The following is a 22,789-nucleotide window of genomic DNA, read 5'->3' on the forward strand; positions in this document are numbered from 1 at the left end:
GAGCAGTCATCTTATCTTTTTTTTCCTCTCTCTCTGTTTACCAAATGTTGCCTAACCCTCATGAGATTTTTGTGTCCTTTTACGACCTTCCTGAATTATTACTATTATTTTTTTTTCTTCAAATGTGAACTCTTACTAGGAGGCCTGTGCTGCCTTGCTCGAGAACAGTCTGCACTACATCCAGGCCAAGTTCCTTTGCAACCCTCGACCAGATCCTCAAGCAGCTAGAGACTATACTGCCATTCACTTCTCTTCTCCGGTGTGTTCCCCGGCCTCCTCTGGCCACTCCAGCCCCTTCCTGGTGCAGCGGCTAGGGCTGGTGATCGACGGCCGGACCTTGGCCTACGCACTGGACAAGAGTTTGGAGGACAAGTTCCTTGCTGTGGCTCGAAGTTGCAGGTCCGTTCTATGCTGTCGCTCGACGCCCCTGCAGAAGAGCATGGTGGTCAAGTTAGTGCGGAACAAGCTCAAGGTCATGACATTGGCAATAGGTAAGTGGTGGATTTGGTTGGTCGTTTTTTAGGATTTATCTCTAATAGTTTTTAATTAAAGCCCAGTCTGCAAACCAGTCCCTTAGTGGCAATAATCATCACACAGCTGCAAGATCATTAATGAACTTCAGTGTGTTCCACGGTACTAATGCAGGTTACTCTGTTTGAAAGAATAGCTTGTTTAATATTGAAGATGGCATCATTACTCACCCTCATCTTCCAAGTCCAGAAAAGTTTTTTGCTTAATCTTCTAAAATGCCTGAGTTGTCCTTGACTGGTAGCACTGGTATTTAAACGATTCACAAAACTCATCTGAATGATTCCTTTCTGAATCTAGCCCATGTTTGCATCCTTTTTGAAGCTTGAAAGCTTCAGTCTCCATTTACACTAATTGCATGGAAAAGTATGACCAGAATATGTCCTCAGATGGGTTTAAAAAGACATGAGTGTGAGTAAATGTTGACTGAATTTTCATTTTTGCTTGAACTGTCCCTTTAAGCTATAGTTGGTTCTTTAATTTAATTTAATAGAAACACAAAATGGGTAGCATAGATGTTATGTATGTTTTGTTGTTGTTTCTCGTACTTTTAGCTTGGCAAGTCGATTTTGGAGATTAATGGTCCCCGGTGTTGCCAAGTAAACATTTTAGTGGTGACTGGACAGCACGTGTCTGTCCTTTCCTCAGCGCAGAATGCCACATTTACAAGCCTACGCAGCACTCTAGATAATTATCCAGATGGCTTTAGGGAGAGAGCGAGAGATGCAAGGTGCATCAAGACTGAGCCACCTGCCTGCAGAAAGAGCCGGTTACCTCAGGTCATATCCCCCTGCCTTAATAAAGAATTTGTATTTCATTTATGTCTCATGCTTAAAACGAACGCTTTCATTTTGGATGGCAATGAGAGAGGGAGTGCTCAAATGACACTCGGAGGTGCTGTAAATAAATTCCTTTGCTTTGAAATTGACAGACTTCATTACAGAATGAATCGGAGCCTTGTGTTCTTCACTGCGTGACTCTAATGAACAGACATTTAAGGTGTATGGACACATTCGCAGCAGATGTTACCGGTTCTCATGCTAAGCATATTTGCTTTGTTGGCGTACTTCAAATAAAGGTGGTTTTGTTGAATTTGGCTGCCGCGTTTGTTTGTTTCAGTAAGGACAAAGGCAACTGATGGTCTCAGTGGGCTATTACTTTTCTGTATACTTCAAAGCCTACTAGCTTTTAGCTGGAAAGCCAGCTTTTGATGATGGCTTGGGGTCAAGTCAGCAATACGCCTTTTGCCTCAGGCAACAGAGGATGATTTTATAAAACATCTCAAAGAAGATTCAAAGGTCCAAGATAAACACCTTTGAACATATTGTGTGTTAACTGAAGTACACCCTTGCCATACACAAGTTTCAGACCGCATGTTGTCAATTACAGTTTATAATAATCATGTGATTTTGTTAGCATTTTTATTTTTTTTCAAAATGGCCTCACCTTTTGTTTGGCCAACATTTTTGTCTTTGTACTTTTTTTTTTTTTTTTTTACTTTTTTCTGGTTGAAGTTTGTGTTAAATAGTTTAACAATGTGTCTCATTTAGTTTAAAACTTGTATTATATAGAACAGAATGAAACCAAGCCAAAATATTTGCAGCTCAGACTTCACTAAACTTGAACTGATGAATGGAATGCTAAATTTAGCATGACCGCCCTGTTTGGGTTCCTGTGCGATTTGACTTGGTAAGCTTTTTTTGAGACTATTTAGGTGTGTAGAAGGTGACAATGATGTAAAGTCATGCCACCCTGCTAATGTCATTCCAGTTCATTTCAGAAACGGCAGCTTGTTTCTGGGCTCCTTTGTGTTTAATTTATGTTGTTTATTTTTGCCAGCAGAGCACTTTTGCTGCTGATGCGATGTTTGCATTAATGCAGTCTGACATTGAGCAAGTGAAATGGAATTGATAACTCACTCGCCTCTTTCTCACCCTCTTTTGGTCTTCATCGTAGGTGACGGAGCTAATGATGTTAGTATGATCCAAGTGGCTGACGTAGGGGTGGGAATCTCCGGACAGGAGGGCATGCAGGTAAGGAGAAACTGAAACCATCAAGGGGAAGTGATGTTGACATAGGTGTTTGAAATGATTGTATTCTGGATAATTCTAGAGCCTATGAGAGATTATGAGTCTCTTCTGATAGGGTCAGAAACGGGGAAAACAACTCTAAATACAAATAATGAAATGCTGTCAACAGTATTATTGCATGTTTTTTGTTTGAACATGATATTTTAGAGTTTAGAAACTGCTGTTTATATATAAACAGCTACCACAATAATGTGATTATATGTGCTTGACAAATGAATGCTGTAGGTTCATGATAGGATGGCAAAATCCAATGAAGTTTGGGGTCAGTAAGATATTATTATTATTATTATTAATATTTAATAAAGTCTTCTGCTCACTGAGTTTTCTATTTGAACATTGTAAAGTAATTTATTCCTTCTCAAGAAACATTTCTTATCAATGCTGAAGACTGGTAGCTTATTTTAAGGTAATTTTTTATATATTTAAAAAAAAAAATTATTGACTGTTCAAAATAATTTTTTACTTTTTCACATCATGTGTTTACTATCACTTTTAATTAGTTTAATACATCTTTTTTGCATCTTTTTTTAAATGTCGATTTTCTTTAAAAAAAGAAATAAATAAATATCTTACTGGCCCCAAATTTTTGAACAGGAGTGTACGTGTATTAAGGTTAAATTGCTCTCAGTTATAACTTGGATATGAATTTTTAAACTGCTAGGTTTAAAGAACACATTGCTAGAAAGTTGCTAACAAGGACCAGAAAAATGTGATTGGAAGTATACGATTCAGTATTCAGTATTTCATCAATTTTAATGCTTGATTTTGTTTGTTTTTACATTAAAGAATTTTGGTACTGTAGTAACTTGAAATCTGGCTCCTAAAGTAGAACCAGTTGAAAAATGGACTCTTCCCCTGATATATTGACCCATGCCTTTTTTTAAGGACAGTTAATGTAAATGCACTGTATGCAGTGCTAGCAGTTTTGCTTTATTTGGGCGATACGTAGCATATGTTTCCTTAAGCGGTTCATTTATAAAGCACCCTCCACTTGTTCGTCTCTGGGAACAGCCTTTCTTGTTCTGGTTTCTCAGAAAATCTCCACTTTGCCCACAAATCGCTTCCCACCCCCTCTGCTCTGTTTTCAGTGGCAGGCCTACAGAATATACATCCTGTTAAGGTGAGAAGAGAGACAGGAAGCACCATGAGCTCATCTGTTTGACGCTCTGTCTCATAAATCATGCAGATTAATTAATTCAGCAAAAGATCTGGACCTAATGAGGCACCACTCTCCGCTGTGTGCCAAAGTTCTCTTCTTGAGGTCAGCTTTCGGTATGAACAACCCTAATGAGAATCTGTTTATGACTCAGTCCCATAGACCATACTGTACCAAACATAGTAAGGTAATAACTGATCTCACCTGTTCATTTTTTATGCTTTCTTGATGTGGAGAGAATGACAACGAGGGTGAAGAACATGGCTGATGCTGCTGTCAGGCCAATTGTAACTGATTTAGATCCCAAATGCCATTAGAGGCAACAAGGCTGAAAGATGACGTTAACTGCATATGATAAAGAATATATGGATGATTGCTGGAAGATCATTTTCACCAGATTCTACAGTCAGGAAGGCTTTTCATAATTCTTTGTATGTAAAGATGTCTTCAAGTGTTTTGTCACTAGGCTGATTTTAATCTTTTGTCTTATGAATGTGTACAGATGCCATGCGGTGTGTGTGTGTGTCTCACTTAATAGATCTTGAGATTAAGGCAGATGTCGTCAAAATCCATTTTATATAAATGTTTGAACACTTTTAACTCAATAGGCCAACGTGCAACAACATTAAGGAAGGAGTGCATATTTGATTTTTTAACATTATTAAATAATGTTAAAAATATGCTATTCAATTTTTAAAAGATATTTTACCTTTCTGAGTGTTTAACATAGCTTCACCTATTTATGCACTAGTACTGTCCATTGCTTTGTGAAAATAGTTTTAATTGCACAGAAATCGTCAAACTTGTCTCACCATTTGCTGTCTTCTCTGTTCTGTTCACATTGTTTTCATAGGCTGTAATGGCCAGTGACTTTGCCCTGCCACGATTTCGATACCTGCAGAAGCTACTCTTGGTTCACGGCCATTGGTGTTACTCCCGTCTCGCCAACATGATCCTCTACTTCTTCTACAAAAATGCTGTGAGACCCTGAAGTTGGCTCATTTCCTAAATATACTAACCATTAATATATAGGTTGAAGTTGAACTACTGTAAAGGGACTTTAAAAAAAACAATATGGCAGGAATAATACATTTAAATGTAGTTCGTATTGCAAAAAATAAACTCTTAAATGGTGATCGATGTTGTATCAGAAGAATTCTGAATTTCTGTTCCTAGAGAGGTCTTGGACATAATGAATAGGAATGACTTAAGACAACAACAACTGCAAACCTCGTTATAGATCTTTATTATGGAGTTTTTGTCTTTCTCTCACCTCTCACCGTAGATGTTTGTTGCCCTCGTCTTCTGGTATCAGTTCTACTGTGGGTTCTCCGGGTCAGCCATGGTTGATCAGTGGTACCTGATCTTCTTCAACATGATGTTCTCCGCATTCCCTCAGCTCATCACCGGCACCCTGGACAAAGACGTGTCAGCAGAAACTCTGCAGGAGTTGCCGCAGCTCTACATGAATGGGCAAAACTCAGAGGTACATGCTGTTTGGGCAGAAAACACAATTACACCATCTTTGAACTGCATATATTGAATTATAATTGGGACCGAAATGACTATTGAAAGTGTAATGTAAATAAAAACCCATGAACAGCATTTTGCCACATGTATTCACACTTGAGTTTCCTGTGGTTTGCACCGTCAGCAGTTCCTCTATAAGCAGATGAAGTATATTACCCGTGCAGCGGTTGCCACAGTTATTGCTTTGATTGTTTTTTGCTGACCCGTTTCAAAATGGGTCTTTTATTCTCTGCTGAGTTTCATAAAGGGGAAACAACACGGGCAGGAGCTAATATTTTATAAAAGCAACTAATCATCTTGAAAATGCTGAAATTTTCCAGCCGGGGATAATTAAACTGCAGCGGTTGCCTCTGCTTTGCTAACCATATGCCTCTGCAGAGGTCTTCCTTTACTTTGATTTATTCACAAACCATGTATTTGTGTTCTTCGACTTAATAAGTGGAACATCTAATGAAATTATAATAAAACATGTTAGTCTGGAATCATGGATTTGTTTGTTTGAATTTCTTATAACAGGAATATAAACCCTACATGTTCTGGATGAACATGATTGATGCCTTCTACCAAAGCCTCATCTGTTTCTTCATCCCTTACTTTGTAAGTTTGATTTGAATATTTTGAGCATTCACTGAAATTTCAGTATTTACAGTTCAAATACACAGCAAAAATTTAAGTAAAAAACAATACTTTAAGCAAGACTTCATAGGACATTTAGACTTATGTCTTCTCAATAAGTGTATTTTGTCTGTTGTGCTGACAATTTTTTTTTTTTAGCTTGTTAATAATGCTTTTTATTAAATTTCTTGTTTCAAGGATTTTCTAATATTTAACTGCAAAATTATTTATTTATTTTTTGCAGTGTGCATGAGAAGTGAAAATACTTAAGTAGGGTCTGTAAGAAACCAAAGGTCTTGTTTAAATGTCATATATTTGCAGGCTTACGTTGACTCTGATGTGGATTTGTTTACATGGGGAACTCCCATCACCACCTTGGCACTCTTCACCATTTTGCTACATTTGGGCATCGAAACGAAAACATGGGTGAGTCTTGTTTTATAATATGCGAAAATGTAATATAGGATGGTGTGATGCAGTGGTTTAAACACGGTCAAAATCACTCTTCATTGGATCTGCTGTAGTACTTTTGCAGTGTAAAGACAGTTGTGCACTTGTTAAGATTGGTGAGGGTCTCTGGTTAAACCTGCTTATTCTGTTTCTTATCTTAAACATTATTTGCAAAAATGCTGTTAAGAGTAGTGAAGTCATTTCACAGTTGTGATACCTTGTTTTATTCTATTTTATTTTATTGACTTAAAAGTGTTTTTATTTAATTTTCTTTAGCAGCACTGATACTGATTTTGAACTGCTATGGTATTTTATAATTTTCTTTAACGTCTTTGTAGCTAACCCATTTTCTTCCAATTTCATTGTTGCTTAAACTTCCGCTAATAAAGCATGTCACAATATGTACGAGTAGAGACATCTAGTGTACAATTCATCTGACAAAGTTAAGGATTTGGAAATGATGAAGTGCTTCAGCTGAAATCAAAAACACCATCTCAAACACATTTACGAGGAGGTAGAGAAAGCAAGCCTTTCCTTTCTTTCTCAAAGTCTGAAATGAGGCCGAACACTGTGGCGAGGAAACCGGGATGATGCTGACATGGCCAGGGACATTTATGCAGGGAGCCTCCTTGATTGGTTTGAACTGGAAGATACTGCACCATCAGGAGCCATACATCAGCCTGACAGCGCATGCAGGCAGCCTCAGTCCAGCCCACTGTGCTCATCTCTCTCGCTAACCATGCTGGCGTATGCATAGCCGTCACACACAGGGTAGCTGAAGCTGATAGTTGTCTTTGCCAACACATGTCCTGTGGTGTATTGTGAACTGCATTTATGCATGTGTGCAGCCCATATCTGATTCTCCTCTATTTTCCCCTCTTTTCGTGAGTAGCTGTTTTAGATTTATGAGCGTGAATTGGATTAGAGCTTTTTCCATTACACCGGCGCTGTAAATTTTCAGCTGACACGTTACGGTGCGTGAAAAATGTCCTCTGCAGCCTCACTGTGTTTCCAGACATGATGATGGCTTCTGGTGTGAAAGAGGCTGTTCTTCACAGTAAATGGTTCAAGTAGAGAGTAAACGTTTCCAATAGTTGGGCTGGCAGCTTCATCGTTCCACGTGCTGCTCAGGAAAATGAACACACGTACTGGAGAGAGAGTGGAACGTCTTTCAGGTCATTTGAGGTGGAGGCCAAGTACATGTCGGAAGGTTGCCACCCACTGCGCATTCAAAGTGAACCTGACTTTTTGTGCTCAACCTATTTTAGTTCCATAATATCTAATTCAGCCAATTTAGTAACTCTTTGTTAACTCTGCCTTGCTGGTTTTTAATTCTTTCACAGACATGGATGAACTGGGTGTCGATTGGCTTCAGTATAGCTCTCTTCTTTACTGTGGCGCTGTGCTACAATGCTTCCTGCCCAACCTGTTTCTCTCCATCCAACACTTATTGGACCATGCAGAGGCTGCTGGGAGATCCTATATTTTACCTGCTGTGTGTTGTCACACCTATTGCTGCTCTTCTTCCCAGGTATATCTAACTTACACCCAGTTGGAAGTATTTGATCTAATTCAAATTGATTTGCATGTCAATTTCCATATTTCCATTTCAAATTTTAAATAAGGGATTATTGTTTTTTCTTTAAGTTCAACTCTTTTTTTTTTTTGTGCATTTTTTTTTGCATTTTTTTGCAATTTTATTTTAGGATCCAATTATGGTTTTGCATAACTATCATATATCATATCATATTATATTATAACAGGGTTTCCTAAACAGGTGTTCATTAGGGCACTGCAGGGATTTAATAATTAAAGGTACAGGTTGTAGGACCTGCCACTAGAGGGCGCTCTATCAAAACAATAACAATCGCGTGGTTTGATGACACTGAGGAGGAGCATGGAATGGTGGGATTTGTTGTCTTCTACCCAACTGCTGACGGCCATCAATCAGACGGAAAGATAAATCATGGCTTTAATGCTAGTTCAATGATTTGCGCGAGTAGATTACATAAAAAGTCAATGCAAAGACGCGATCAGACTATGGATCAGACGCGCCCTCCTGTGGGTCTAGAGACACGATGCCTTGCGTTTGGCGTGTATGCCCCATAATACTAATGTTGTTGATCATTATAATCGCATATGTTTTCTGTAAAGATACGAATCAAAACAACTCACCTGTCGAGTAAAACACAAGTGAGATTGGCATCTCTTTCTAGTTGAAGTTACTTCCGCATTTGTCCACGACACTGTTGTGATGTGGTTTTTACGTCAGTAAAGGCGGTAACAAAGGGTAACTAACATCATTGACAGGCAACTGCACTGCCCCTTGTTACTGTTTAGAATGGGGATTTTCTCATAATTTACAAGTAGTTGAAAACATTAGAGATATTGTTAGTAATCAGCTGGACAAAATATATAACACTAGCCTAGTGGTTTTTTGGATATTTTACTGAAAATCTTACAAATTGTACCTTTAATAATCTAATAATTAATTAAATTACAAAAATAAAAAAATAGACATTCAAAAAATCTAAAGGATCATAATTAAAAAATAAAGATATATGATTAAAATATTCACTTAAAATCTGCATTTTAAAACATACATGTAGTGTAGGTTTATTAATAATAAATACTTCATTTATTTATGCTCATTAATATTATATAAAAATATCTGTAATATTTAATTTAAATTCAGAATTGAATATTAAATGTAATGTTAATAAATCAACTCATCATACTAATTTTGAAATGTTAATATAATTATATTAATTATAACATTAATATAGCTATGTACAAACACATCACAAAAATCTGTGTTAAATTCATGATGTTCAGACTGGTGTCTAATGCCAATGTAATCTAATGCCAGAGTTTTTAGTTTTTGCTGACTCTGTTGTTTTCATTTCTCAGATACTTTTATAGAGCTTGTCAGGGAACTCTATTTCCAAGCCCGGTCCACGTGGGAAGACAACTGGACAAACTGCCAGTGGACATGCGCAGGATCTTCCTGAGTCAGAGCCAGATGAAGCTGGGCTCCATCGGGTCACTGTTTGCCCCCCGTACCCCATTATTCCCTCTCTGCAGGCCTTTCCAGAAAGACTACAGGCCCAGAGTAAAACAAACCCACACGAGTGGCACCAAACAGAAAGAGAAAGCTATAGCCAACCCCATCCCATCAAAGAGCATGGAGATGCGGGACACACCTTTAAGCTCGAAAAACTCTGACAACCATATCACACTCAACTTCAGAATGCAGGAAGAAGTTCAGTCCTCCAGACAGGGCTCAGACAGCCCCCTATCTGTGAACTTACACTGCATGAAGGAACCTTTGAGTCCCATTACAGGCACTCTGCCGTACACCAAAGACACTCCTAGCTCCAGGACTATTTTGGATAGCACAGGCTTAGAAGCCCCGCTGAGTCCAACAGACTCAGGTCAGGTCGAGTTGCTCACCTCCACTCCATTACTTCCTCAGACCGAGACTATGCAGCCCATGTCGCCTCACGAAAGTTGTTTCTTGGGACAAAAGAGGGATGACGAGGACCATTCTAACCAAAAGTCCCTACTGAAACAGGCCGGGGATGTGGATCACACCCAGTCTACTAGCTGCCTACAGAAACATTCACTCAAAACAACATTTCTATGATGCTTTCTCCCTGATTCAAATTTGCACGTTAGCTTTAAGAAATATTATATATTCATGATTATTTTATGAAGATATAGGTTGGTACTACACGTATATGTATTATATATTTTTTAGATGTATGAAGTTTAGAATATTTTTTGTTTTTTTGTTTTGTATTTTAGAAAGAGTGGCCAGCATATGCAAACTGGATGGTCTTATGATTTACTTTGACTTTAAAAAAAATTTTTTTAATCCATCTCAAAAGTGGAGGAGGTTTGTTTCTCGAAGGCAGCAGCAGTCCAGAGACATTCCTTTATCTGTTTATTTGAACCTGGATGTTCTGGTGCACTTTGAAGAACCTTCCTCTCCTACATTTAGATACTGCAGATAGCACTACATTTGTATTTCCCCATCCCAGTACTAAAAAAATCATGGTACCCTTCAATGTCAGTAGGTACAGAAATTTCAGTAACACTTTACGAAAAGTGTACAAGAGAAGTCCTGATCTAATACTTTTTGAATAAAGGCATGAACTAATCAAGAACTAATAGTGTGTGACAGGAGTCGTAACAGCCTTAACATCATGTTAGTAGATATTTGGTGTACTTGTAGTTAATATATTAACACTAAATCAAATAATTTCTATTACAAAGAATGTGGAGTGGCAAACCCTACTCTGACTTTAATTAAACATGCATGAATAACCTTTGCTTCACATTCACATCTGATTTTTTTGTCGAGAACATGATTGGATAATCATTAAAATGATTAATCCCATTTAAAATCTAATTAGGTTTTATTTGATTTGATACTTTAAATAATTTTTCATACAGCCAATCTAATGCATTAACTATCGATCTTATTCAAACATGTTGTTAAAGTATGCATTATTCACAGGACTTCCTCTGATTCCAGTCATGCTAGCGCTTAATTAGTTCTTGATTAGCCTGTGAGCTCATTCACCATTAGTTCAACTATTTGTTCAATTATTAAAACATGATTTATGTATCTTATTTGTAAAGTGCTAGGGAAATTCCTTAAATGTGCCTTTTAAGTGTTGTTCGATCCCCTGGCGCCTTTAATCAGTGCTAAGCAAGAGATGCACTAATTGTTGATTTTAAGTTTTTGCTGTTCGAAGGCTTATGCATAACTCTTGCATTCCATTATTGAAGCTCTTAGATATCATCCCAACTTTAAGATGTCTCACACAAACATCATTATGGATTAAATAGTCGAACATTATCGTGAGAAATAGGGCTTTCTTGCTTTTCATGCATATACAGCTGGTGCGGGTTCCAGCTCAAGTATATGCTTGTCTCTTTCTTCATTTTCTGCTGCTGCCTTTGTTTCTACACGCATTCCTGCAGGATAGGATTTCACTATTCATTCAGTCATTGTGCAGAGGGCTTTAGGAAATAGAGGCCGATGCATGAAGCTACTTGGTGTTTGTTTTGGACGTGGTCTTAGAAGATTTGATTCAGTACATGTGCAAACAGAAAAATATGCTGATATGCCACTCTACTCCATTTTCTTTAGGAGTTTTTATGGCCTGATCTGTTGTGATATAAGCTTCTTCTGTTACTTGCTATGATTGTATTTTTCTGCTGTCTATTCTATAAATGATCGTTGACCAAAGATGCAAGAAGCACATGACCGCTGGAGCATTTGTACTGTAACCGCTAGCTCGAGCTGATCGTTTTATCAATAGTCACTTTTTTTTTCACTTTTTAGCAATTCTATCGGCGCAGGGCAGCTACTCTTTTATTAAAGGGGTATTTCAGGCATAATGTTTTTTTTTTTCCTTTTTTTTTTCACCGTACACTCACCCATGTCATTCCAAACTTTCTTCTGTTGAATGCAAATAAGATATTTTGCAATATGCAATGAAAGTCAACGAGGTTCAATACAGTTTGCACTTTCACTGCATGGAGAAGGGTGAGAACACAATGACAGAAATGTAGTTTTTGCCTGAACTCTCTCTTTAAGCATCTTTTCGCCCTCACCGCTCAGACTAGTCCATGACCTTGTGACTTCTCATTGTTTTAAAGCTGGAATATGTGTAATGAATGGTTCAGACGAGCACATGGGAGGTTATCCGTTCATTCCGCAAGAGAATATTGCACGCTTCCGCAAGTGTCAGGGGTGTGCCGTATTAAAGAGTCCCCTGGAGAGATGCTAAATTTTTTTTTTTTTTTTTTTATGAGATGATTTGTCATGCTGTGCTCACATAACCTCAAGGCCTCACCAATCTGTTCGTTCAGGATCTCATTTTCGCCATCAAAACCGCTGATTTATGAACAGCCTACCAGGAGGATTATGAGATCTATTGTGTTCATTACACAACGAATGGTGTGAACAGAATGTGCTCAGTCCAAAAAAAAAAACCCAGGGGTGTTACATTAGAAATCTTCTCTCTTGTAGTTCCTTGGCACTCATAAACACAAAAACTGGGTGTCTATAGAGGGCGTCGAGTGAGAGACTGACCGTCTCAGTATGTGTCTGGATACTACAGTAAAACCTTAAAGAAGATCATTTGAAGCTCACTAGTAGCTACTTTGTCCCGTCAGTTGTTCTTCTGCACAGCTCAGGTTCAGCGCTTGCTGCTTTGACCAATATTCTGTCATGTTTATAGCATCCGAAATGATTTAGTTTTATTTTCATAGTTTGATAATGCCGACGTTTGTATGTGCTGAAGTGCTTTTAGTTACGCAAGAAAACGGTTTTATACGATGTGGAATATATATTATGTGCCTTAACACTGGAGAAGACATGTGTAGACCGCAGTACGTACAGTGAATTTTATATACGTGCAGTATATGTAAAGTTATTTGGAGTTATATTAATAAATGAGGTTTAATAAAAATCTGTTTGGTTTTTAACAAATTGAAGAGATTATGCTGTATTTTTTTTTTTTTTCCATACTATATTTTTGTTGTTGTTATTTTTTAGATTGGAATGTGCCAGTACTTGGTCTGTCAAGTTCTTGGCCGAGCATCACATGCTGTAATAGGATCCATTCACAGCTGCTTTCCAGAGCCTTTTCTTAACTTCAGGCCAGATCACCAGCAGGAATGCTGTCCTTCAGAGTTTGTTATAGCACACATGTAAGCTCTGGACTTATTGGTACTCAGCATGACTTCTGTCACCGTCACTGCCATGACTCTCGAGTTTCTGGCTCTTGTACTGTAATTGGTGTTTGTTATAGTCACACAAAGGTTGGGTTTGTCTCACTGTAGACTCACTACATTGCCAGCCCTTTATGAAAACACCTGTTTCAAGTAGTTCTCTGACATTTTGGAGGGGTTTCTTAAATTGTTCACTCGTTCTATATTTGTTTCTTGAAAATACACAACTGTTTTATGTCATAAAACTGAAATAAATGGTGAGAAAATGTTTCTTGTGTGCTCTATTCTCTTGTTTTTTTTTCTTCCAAGTGTTTTGGAGCCTATACATGTGAGGAAAACAGTGTTATTTAGTATTATTGAGATACTTATTATAGTTTTGATGAATATTTTAATTTTCATTATTATTTTACTTAAGGTTATTGTTTATTTTTAATAGATTTTTAGTATATTTATTTTTTGGGAGTCATTTTTTCCTGGTAACTAGGTTAAACAATAAATGAATTTATTTTATTTCAGTTAACGTTTATTTCAAGTGACAAAATATATAATTTTTAGTATTTAATTTTAGTTAACTATAATATCCCTGGGAATACTCCCAATTTGTCAAAAATTAATCATGGAGACGTTTTCTGTATGTTGGAGCTGCCAAATCCTGTTCACACACTACCGGTCACTACCTTAATATTTTTTTTTTTTTTTTGAAACCTATGATACTTTTTTTTTTTTTTTTAAGCATTTTTGATAAATAAAAAGTTTAAAAGTAGAGCACTTATTTAAAATGCAAATCTTTTGTAACAATATACACTACACTACAGTTCAAAAGTTTAGGGTCAGTTAATATTAATTCTTTTTTTTTTTTTTTTTTGACAAATTTATGTAAAAAAGTATTGCAGCTTCCCCAAAAAATATTTGGCAGATGTTGCCAACATTGATAAATCTAATAATGAATCCGCATATAATAATGATTTCTGTAGGATCATGTGACACTTTATACTGGAAAAATGGCTAATGGATATTCAGCTTTGCATCACAGAAATAAATTATTTTTTAAATAATTAAAATAGAAACCATTATTATATATTGTAATAGCAATTTGCAAGACCACTGTTTTTTTTTTTTTTTTTGTTCTATATTTTTGATTAAATAAATGCAGCCTTGATGATCATAGGAGATGATCATTAAAAAAAAACCTTATAAGTCTTACTGATCCCATACTTTTGACGCTTGACAGTGTTGGTTCCGATTGTCTGCATAAAAAAAAGAGCAGACATTCTGCAAAATAAGCCATAGGGGTTTGGAACAAGAGTGAGTAAATTATGATTTATAATTTTTTGGTGAGTTAGGCCTATTCCTTTCATCTCTAACTTGCCCCAATATACCTCAGAGACTCTTCCTTATTCTCAAGTCTCCAGGATAGCCCTGGTGTTCCAGCACACTGCTGCCTCACAACAGGATCTGCAGGATGACTATTGCACATGACAGCTGAGGGGATGCAGTCACCTCAGGGAACAGCTGGAGACAGATACACACAACAACAGTAACTGGAAGCATCCGTCAGCTCAGGAAGTGCTTGGTCACCCAAAGGCATGATGGCATTTTGTAATTTTTTAATGCCTTTAAACTGGTGTAGACAATGGCTGAGTTATGACAGTTGATGTTCACCCAGCTTATCAGGGCTCGATGGACAACACCCAGTATAGTTAATTCTTTAGCCATTTCAAAGTTTGTAGAATTAGCCATACCTGCGCACATTCAGAATTGGTTTGGTGTTTTGTTTTTTCCTTTTTATTTCATTGTTTAGTGGTTTGGATGTTTGTTTGTTTTTTTGTTTGTTTTTTTTTTTGTTTTTTTTTTGTGGGGTTTATATATATATATTTTTTTTTCAATTGTTTTTTTTTTGTTGTTTTTTGATTATTCTATATTTATTTACTTTTTTTCTGTGCTGAATTTTGAGGCAAAATCTGCAATTTCGGTTAAATTGATTTATACGTGACAAATGTGTTTAAACAGAGCTGGAATTGGTAGATAACTGTTATGGCAAATGACACTATATATATATATATATATATATATATATATATATATAATTTATTAATTTTTTTCCTCAGGCTTTTATCAACTTTTTCTCTGTTGATCAATACGAAGAAAAAAAAAGTTATTAAGTTTTGGACCAAATTAAGTAGAATGAACATTACAGTAGATATGTTTGGATACTCATATTTAATCCGATATAAATAAAACATAAGTTCAAATAATAAAATATAAGTGAAATCAAAGGTCTATTGTAATGATGCTTGTGTATTAGGCCCAGCTTTTCAAAACAACCTGGATTTTTGCTGAACCAACATTTCTCTCATGACTCCAGATTTACTTGGGAGAAAACTCTATCCGGCTATATCCTGAGCAGGAGTTGGCAAGTCCTTTAGAGCTGAAGTTGGAAGATGGATGATATCTAGCCCAGAGTTGCTATTGCTGGTCGTTGGGTGGTGCGTTTAGCATCTGTGGTCCCTCTTCAGGAGTCAGGAAAGAAGTTATTAATGAATTTCCTTTAAGGCACGAAGCAGTGAGGGAGGTTGTGCTGATGCTGCTGTACAGAGCTTCCCTCCAGCCCCTGCCACTGGCAAATTACTCGCCGCCACCTTAGTTTGCACTTTTCAAAATCACCTTCTGTCATCCAGACAAGGAGATAATGATCTTCCTTTACTTGCTAACGCGCTCTCTTTTCACACTAGAGATCTTACCTCTGTCTTTTCCCTTCGTTCTCTCTTGTGCATTGTCCATTTGTGTTGATGAAGTTGGTTTCGACTTAGTTTGCACCCCTATTATTTGTCCCTCAGAGGCCAGCTGTGATATGTGGATTGGAGAGGGTCATGAAGTTTGTCATAAACAGCCACTAAACTCTTAAGTAAGGGAAAATGTACAGGTGGCTTTTTGTTATTTGCAAAAGAAACCCCAAAAGATCGGGACCCTGATGTGAAGCGCAGGTGTCTTTTATTGTTCTGAAGGGGTTTATTTTGAATTATTGACTGGCTTATGCAACAAGATAAAACTTTTTATAATAACTTTCATTTATAAATCATTAACAAACATTTTATATATATATATATATATATATATATATATATATATATATATATATAGTATTATATAATGTTGAATTATATAATGTATGAAGAGTTCAGATGCAAAAGCCTCTAAATGCCATCTGAAATTTTCATCTAAAATTAGTTTTTTTTTATCAGGCTCCTATATTTATGTTCAGTTATTTCACTTTAATAGCCTGGAAAAGGACCTGCACAATTAAAGTAAAATTAATCAACCTAAGCATAGGAGCTTGATAAAAATCCTAATTTTAGATGAAAATTTCAGATGGCATTTAGAGGCTTTTGCATCTGAACTCTTCATATATATATTGATAATAATACAAGATAATGTGCTTGTTAATATTTACTAATGTACCTGTTACAGATTACCTAATGATTAATAGATCATTATTTAATAAGTTTTTATTTTTAATTGTATCAATATGTGTATAAGCATATGAACTAAATGTAGATTTCTATTCATCAAAGAATCCTGTATGGTAACACTTTATAATAACTTTCACGAATAAATCATAAACCAACATTATCTAATGCTTAACAGATCATTAGGTAATATATGCAAATATAGCTATAATGTCATTTTTATCAATTTAACGTGTCCTTCCTGCACAAAATTTGGGTTGTTAATAGATCATGAAAAGAAGATGGATGTTGCAGTTCTTCTGTTCTAGAGGTAACTGAGAGTTTGCTGTGAAATGTGCGGATTAAATGCAAAGCGATTCATTATTCATCTCTTTTACAGGTGTGAGTCTTCAGTTCCTTCTGCAGCCTTGTAAAACGAGCTACTGCTGCAGTCAGTTTCCTTTCAGGCTGCCTGTAGGAATAGTTCACTCGGGAGCTCATGTAGGGCTCATCCTGAGTTCACGGTCAGAGTTTCCCTTGAATAACCTGATAAGACATCTCTAGAAATTGCTGATCATTTCATTAAATATGAATTAATTGTTGTCATTATTAAATTATTAGTAGTACTTGCTAAGGCAAATCTGCAATTTTTGCTGCAGGTAACGACAGGCATGCTGCAAACCTTGCATTAATTTATTCTGCTGAACACAGAAGTTGTTATTTTGAAGAATGCGAGTAATCAAGCAGTTGATGGTAGCCAGTGACTTCTATATTTATTTACACTATGAAAGTCATCGGATACCATCAACTGTTAACTGTTGTTTTGGGTGAACTATACCTTTAAGTGGTGGTACAGGTGTTATTTTAGTATAATTTAAATATTAATATAATTTTTTATATTTTGAATTCGATGTAATTTTTACATTTTCAGCTTTCATGTAAAACATATATACAGTTGGGCTCGAAAGTTTGGGCACCCCTTGCAGAATCTGTGAAAATATGAGTAATTTTCAAAAAATAAGAGAGATCACACTAAATGCATGTTATTTTTTATTTAGTACTGTCCTGAGTAAAATATTGTACATAAAAGATATTAACATTTAGTCCACAAGACAAAAAAATAGCTGAAATTATTAAAATAACCCCACTCAAAAGTTTGGGAACCCTTGGTTCTTAGTACTGTGTTCTGTTACCTGATGATCCTCGACTGTCTTTCTGTTTTGTGATGGTTGTGCATGAGTCCCTTGTTTGTTCTGAACAGTTAAACTGAGCAGCGTTCTTCAGAAAAATCTTTAAGGTCCTGCAGATTCTTCAGTTTTCCAGCATCTTTGCATATTTGAACCCTTTCAAGCAGTGACTTAATTATTTTGAGATGCATCTTTTCAGACTGAGGACATTTGAGGGACTCAAACACAACTATTAAAAAAGATTCAAACATTCACTGATGCTCCAGAAGGAAACAAGATGCATTAAGAGCTGGGGGGTGAAAACTTTTGGAATTTAAAGATCAAGGTAAATTGTACTTAATTTGTGTACCGGAAAACATACAATCATCTTGTGTTGCTTACGAAGGGCAGAACTAAATGGAAAAAAATTATATTTCAACAAATTAAGACAAATTTGGCCATCTTCATCATGTTCAAAAGTTATCACCCCCCAGCTCTTAATGCACCTTGTTTCCTTCTGGAGCATCAGTGAATGTTTGAATCTTTTTTAATAGTTGTGTTTGAGTCCCTCAAATGCCCTCAGTGTGATAAGATGCATCTCAAAATCACTGCTTGAAAGGATTCACTGCTATAATTTTTTTTTTTTTTTTTAGTTAAATGGTTTTAGTTAAATATAATAACCCTGGTACACATAAGCTGCAGTGTAGACCAGACCTTATTGCATTTATTTAATGGCCTGCTACTTCAGACTAGTTACAGAGCTGCACTGCATTGTAACTCAAAGGTGTGCGAGTGCACAAAGAATTGCCTTGAAACGTGGCAGTGAGTAAGTTTTTAAGCTTAAAATGAGATTACAATTAGACAAATGAGACAGGACACCCGCTAAGTGACAGTCTGCCTCAGGTATGTGGAAGGGAAGGTCTTATTAAGATCATGACACACGCTGACACTCTTCTAATTGCCTCTTTGTCCCTCACCACACTCTCTCTCTCTGTCCCACTGTAACTGTGGCACATTTCCAAAGTTCACTTAATGATCAGAGGAGCTGTTAATATTTTCTAAGCCCTTTTGGCAACCTTCATTACCACTCCCCTGACATACCCCGCCCCTGGGGGTGGAGCATGATGGGCAGGCTCATGAATATTCACTAGATGCATGCAGGGACTTTTGGCTTTTTAGTGTTTAATGTGCATCCTGCACTTGGGAGGTCAATGCATCAGGTTGTGTGATGGGTGTTCGACATGCTTGGTATAAATAATAAATGAAAGTAGTATTTGAAAGGGTTGTACTAGCCCTTCCTCATACGGTGTGTCCTTGCACAATACTAATCAAACAGGCTAGCTAAAGACCTCCGTAAATCAGCCAAGGTACGTCAGCGATTTTCAAGAACAGTCATCCATCAAAGCCTGTGAAATTAGCTTACTGTATAACTGAGTAACAGACCTAAGTGTGCAACATTATCTATGCAGATCTCAAAGATCCGGTTACAGACTTATGTGGACAGGCCTTTGATTAAAAAGCAAGATTTAGTCCACATTTCAGTTAATTCTTGTCAAGAACTGCCTATTTAGACAGAGAGAGAGTATCTGATGGACAAGTAAAGCAACCGGTCACAGTTTGGCTTGTTTTTTTTTGTGCCAGACTGGTGTGAATAGAAAAGTAATTAAAAAAATGCTCCAAGTTCATCATTTTAAGCTTGTTTGGGTGTTGAATGATATTCAAAAGCCTCAATTTAGAGGACTATTCCAGACACCCCCCTGAAATCATTCAGTCTGATCTGATTTGTGATCTGGGCATTGCTAACACTATGTTCTGCTGGTTATGAAATGTATTTCTGCATTACTCAGGAACTATACTGATTATAATGCAAAATAATTCTCTGTATCAATCAGTACATTTATTTTATTTATTTTTTTTAAATATGGGAGGGAACACCTATACTTCTTTAAACTCAAGGATGTCCAAATATGACATACTTTTTCTAATTCAATAAATGAACAAAAATGGCTGCCAACTTTTAAATAAAATTTCAAAGTCCGTAAATTAAATTACAGATCATCATGTTATAAGCCAGACATGCAAGTTACATGCCAAATGTAGTGAGAATTAGTCATATGGGGGCGCTGTAATAAGTGAATCTATGATTTGTGTATACATAGGCTTTTTAAAATCGTAAAATTGCGTAATTATGTTATCAAGGCCGTTAAAATGTCACACCATTGGACTGTTATTGTACCTACGGCATCTGTTTCTCCACAGCTGGCAAAACTGTAATCTTCTGCACTTCTCTACTTGGACTCTGCTGCTTGTGCGTTTTTATCAAATATTTATTATTTTGTAAAACTATGCTGAACACACACTTCACAGTCATTGCAAACTGCATTGCTCACGCTGTTTGAATCCATGTTTTCAAGGACAGACCATGTGCTAACAGCATATACAATAAACCATCATATTTTGCCTGCTGTTTAACTCCAGGTTAGAATCTGCTTTTTTTCCCCCTTTCTTCTACTTTTTTCACCCCACTTGTGACTCCCATGAGTTAAAGCCTGCATTTGTTTACTTACTTTACATCATATAGTTCATTCAAATAACCACACAAGTTGTAACATAATCTTTTAATGCCTGATTTGGTTCAAAATCATTTGTCAATTTTAGTCATGCTTATTCCTAGATTTTATTTTACTTTTATTCTTTTTTTATTTATTTTATTACAAAAGCTACACTAGTCCAGCAGTCATGTTTCAAGGCTGCACAATATAGTTACTATATGTACGAATATATAAGCAATAACAAAACAAATACAGCTAAACGTAATTATACCTTTTTCTGTTTTCTCTTTGTTTAAAGAAAAAAATAAAGGAGCAATAACTGGAAAGCAGACAATGAGTGAAGGAATGCAGGCGTTATAATGCATCAGTGAGATTACAGAGACTCCCAGTGTTCAGCTGAATAATAGCAGAAACACCTGCGTTCTGCAGTTTGATGAAATATGCAAAGGCACCACTAAATTCAACTGTGCTCTGGATATCTATTAATTATGTTCACTATAAATTCAGTTGTGGTAGATCACATAAGCGGCCAGCAATAATTCAGGCTATGTGATTTAATGTAGCATGCTGTCAGTCTGCTTCTTTTTTGATTAAGATGTCTGCCTTTGAGCATGTGTATGAGCTGCTGCTCACATCAGGGTTCAGCAGTCCCCACTTTTGTAATGTATAACTCAAATCTTATGATTTCCGTCTTTGATTTAGAGTCTACAGTCTTTCAGCCACAAATACGAATGACAGCTACCTAAACCAAAGAGCACAGTGAATGAACAACTCCATTTCCAATTCAGTACAATTGCAGAATAATGCCATTCTCAAGGCCACATGGGAACTGCGTACATCAGCTCGATGAAACCATACATAATTTAAAGAAGAAAAAAAAATCGATTTCAAAGTAGATGTGTTATGTAACTCATCTGTGAATTTTTGTTTGTTTTTGAAAGTGAGCATTTTTGTTGACATGCGATTTATCTCTAAAAATAGATATCACAGATGTTGGTAAAATGGAATTGCATAAAACTATTTTGCCTAGATTAGCCTTGAATAATTACATTATTGATTAATATGTATATATTATTAATTAACCCTGTTTTTTCCAAAATCACAGCTGTGGAGTGTGCCAATGGCCAATTAATTTATTTTTATTTTTTATGTGAATCATTCACATATGATTCAACAATTTTGATTAAAAAATTTTGTTTTATAGCATCCTGAAATATAATTAAACATATTCGTTTTACCTAATTTCTCCTTGCCTAGAGGACAACTTAAGTAAAAAGTGTCACTAATTACCCCACTCTATCATATATTAACACAGACGAGGGACACATAAAGAGCAACCCTTTGTGTTGTTTTTTCTTCTTCTTCTTCTTCTTCTTCTCACCCAGTTGATTACAACAACAGTATCGTTGTACTTGAGCAAGAGTTGTTTTCCAATTAGGCCTCTGAGAGAGTGACTTTGATGGCTTCCGTCCAAGATTAAAATGAATTGTTAAGACAGAGAGGCTCAGGGGGTGGCTGATCGATGAGCGTTTCTTCGTTAGTGCCATTTAACCAGATTCTAAAGCTGATGAGAAGGAAAGCACTGAGCGATGAGCTATACTGAAGTCTGCTGCTGCCTCCGCCATGTTAGAAAGCTCCTCTCTGCTCCTGCTTGAACGACGTCAACAATAGCTGTTATTAACGTATACGAGTCTGGTGATTAGAACTCTTTAATCTCTTCTGACCTTTGAGTACATTTATTGTTCATGCATAATTTGTCATGTTCAGGTATCAAATGTCAATTGCGTCATGCTGAGAACGCTATGAAGCACCTTTTAGTATCTAACCAAGTATGATGATGTCTATTTGTTCTGAGGCTGGAAAACTGTCTTTTTGCTGCAATCATCCAAAAAAATGTACATTTTACAATGCCACATTTTAAAAACAGCTGAGTAGACTGAAAATAAAATGTTCACTCAGAAATTGCTAGTAAATTTGCAAATAACAAACAGCAAGTAACACTGAATTGAACATGAAATTAAATACTACCAAAATATTAAAATAGTACTATAAAATAAACTCCAATAATCTTTGATGTACAGTTTTTGAAAAATTACTTTTCACAGTGTAGAAACAAGGAGTTAATCAGTTTATCTCCGTCTTTTTAGCATTGTGAAATATTTTTTAAGTTCAAGCAAGGCAGTAAATTCAGATTCGGATGTCACATTGTAAAGAAAAGACAGAAATATTCTCCAGCACACTTTCTAAACACTTTTTATCATTTCAAAATGATTTCCAAGTCCAGCGATAGCAGCTAGCATTACTCCTATAATGCTGCAGTTTATCACTGTGTTAAACAGGCCTGTTGAAAAGGTCACGGGGAGCGAGGCGCTGAGGGGACAGCTATATGACAAATATAACTATACCTTCTTTCTCTTCCAAAGGTCAACGGAAACATATTCCTTATGCATTTTAAACGTGACAGGAGAGGAGAGCAAGATTGAGTCCCAAGGGTACTCTCTGGAGC

The 22,789-nt window shown here is 36.4% G+C and overlaps 1 protein-coding gene across 1 annotated transcript in view; it reads left to right on the forward strand.

Annotated features, from left to right (window-relative positions):
• The window catches only part of LOC128015716 (phospholipid-transporting ATPase VA), a 51,530-nt gene extending 38,143 nt beyond the window's left edge, over positions 1–13,387 (forward strand). Inside the window, exons 14-21 of the mRNA XM_052599786.1 lie at positions 140–491; positions 2,485–2,561; positions 4,628–4,753; positions 5,060–5,260; positions 5,821–5,901; positions 6,241–6,345; positions 7,713–7,900; positions 9,280–13,387. Coding sequence (XP_052455746.1) covers positions 140–491; positions 2,485–2,561; positions 4,628–4,753; positions 5,060–5,260; positions 5,821–5,901; positions 6,241–6,345; positions 7,713–7,900; positions 9,280–10,015 — 1,866 coding nt within the window. The 3' untranslated portion in view covers positions 10,016–13,387. The remainder of the gene's footprint in view (positions 1–139; positions 492–2,484; positions 2,562–4,627; positions 4,754–5,059; positions 5,261–5,820; positions 5,902–6,240; positions 6,346–7,712; positions 7,901–9,279) is intronic.
• Positions 13,388–22,789: the final 9,402 nt, after the last annotated feature.

Source organism: Carassius gibelio, chromosome A6 (assembly GCF_023724105.1).
Source record: "Carassius gibelio isolate Cgi1373 ecotype wild population from Czech Republic chromosome A6, carGib1.2-hapl.c, whole genome shotgun sequence".
NCBI classification, from domain to species: Eukaryota; Metazoa; Chordata; class Actinopteri; order Cypriniformes; family Cyprinidae; genus Carassius; species Carassius gibelio.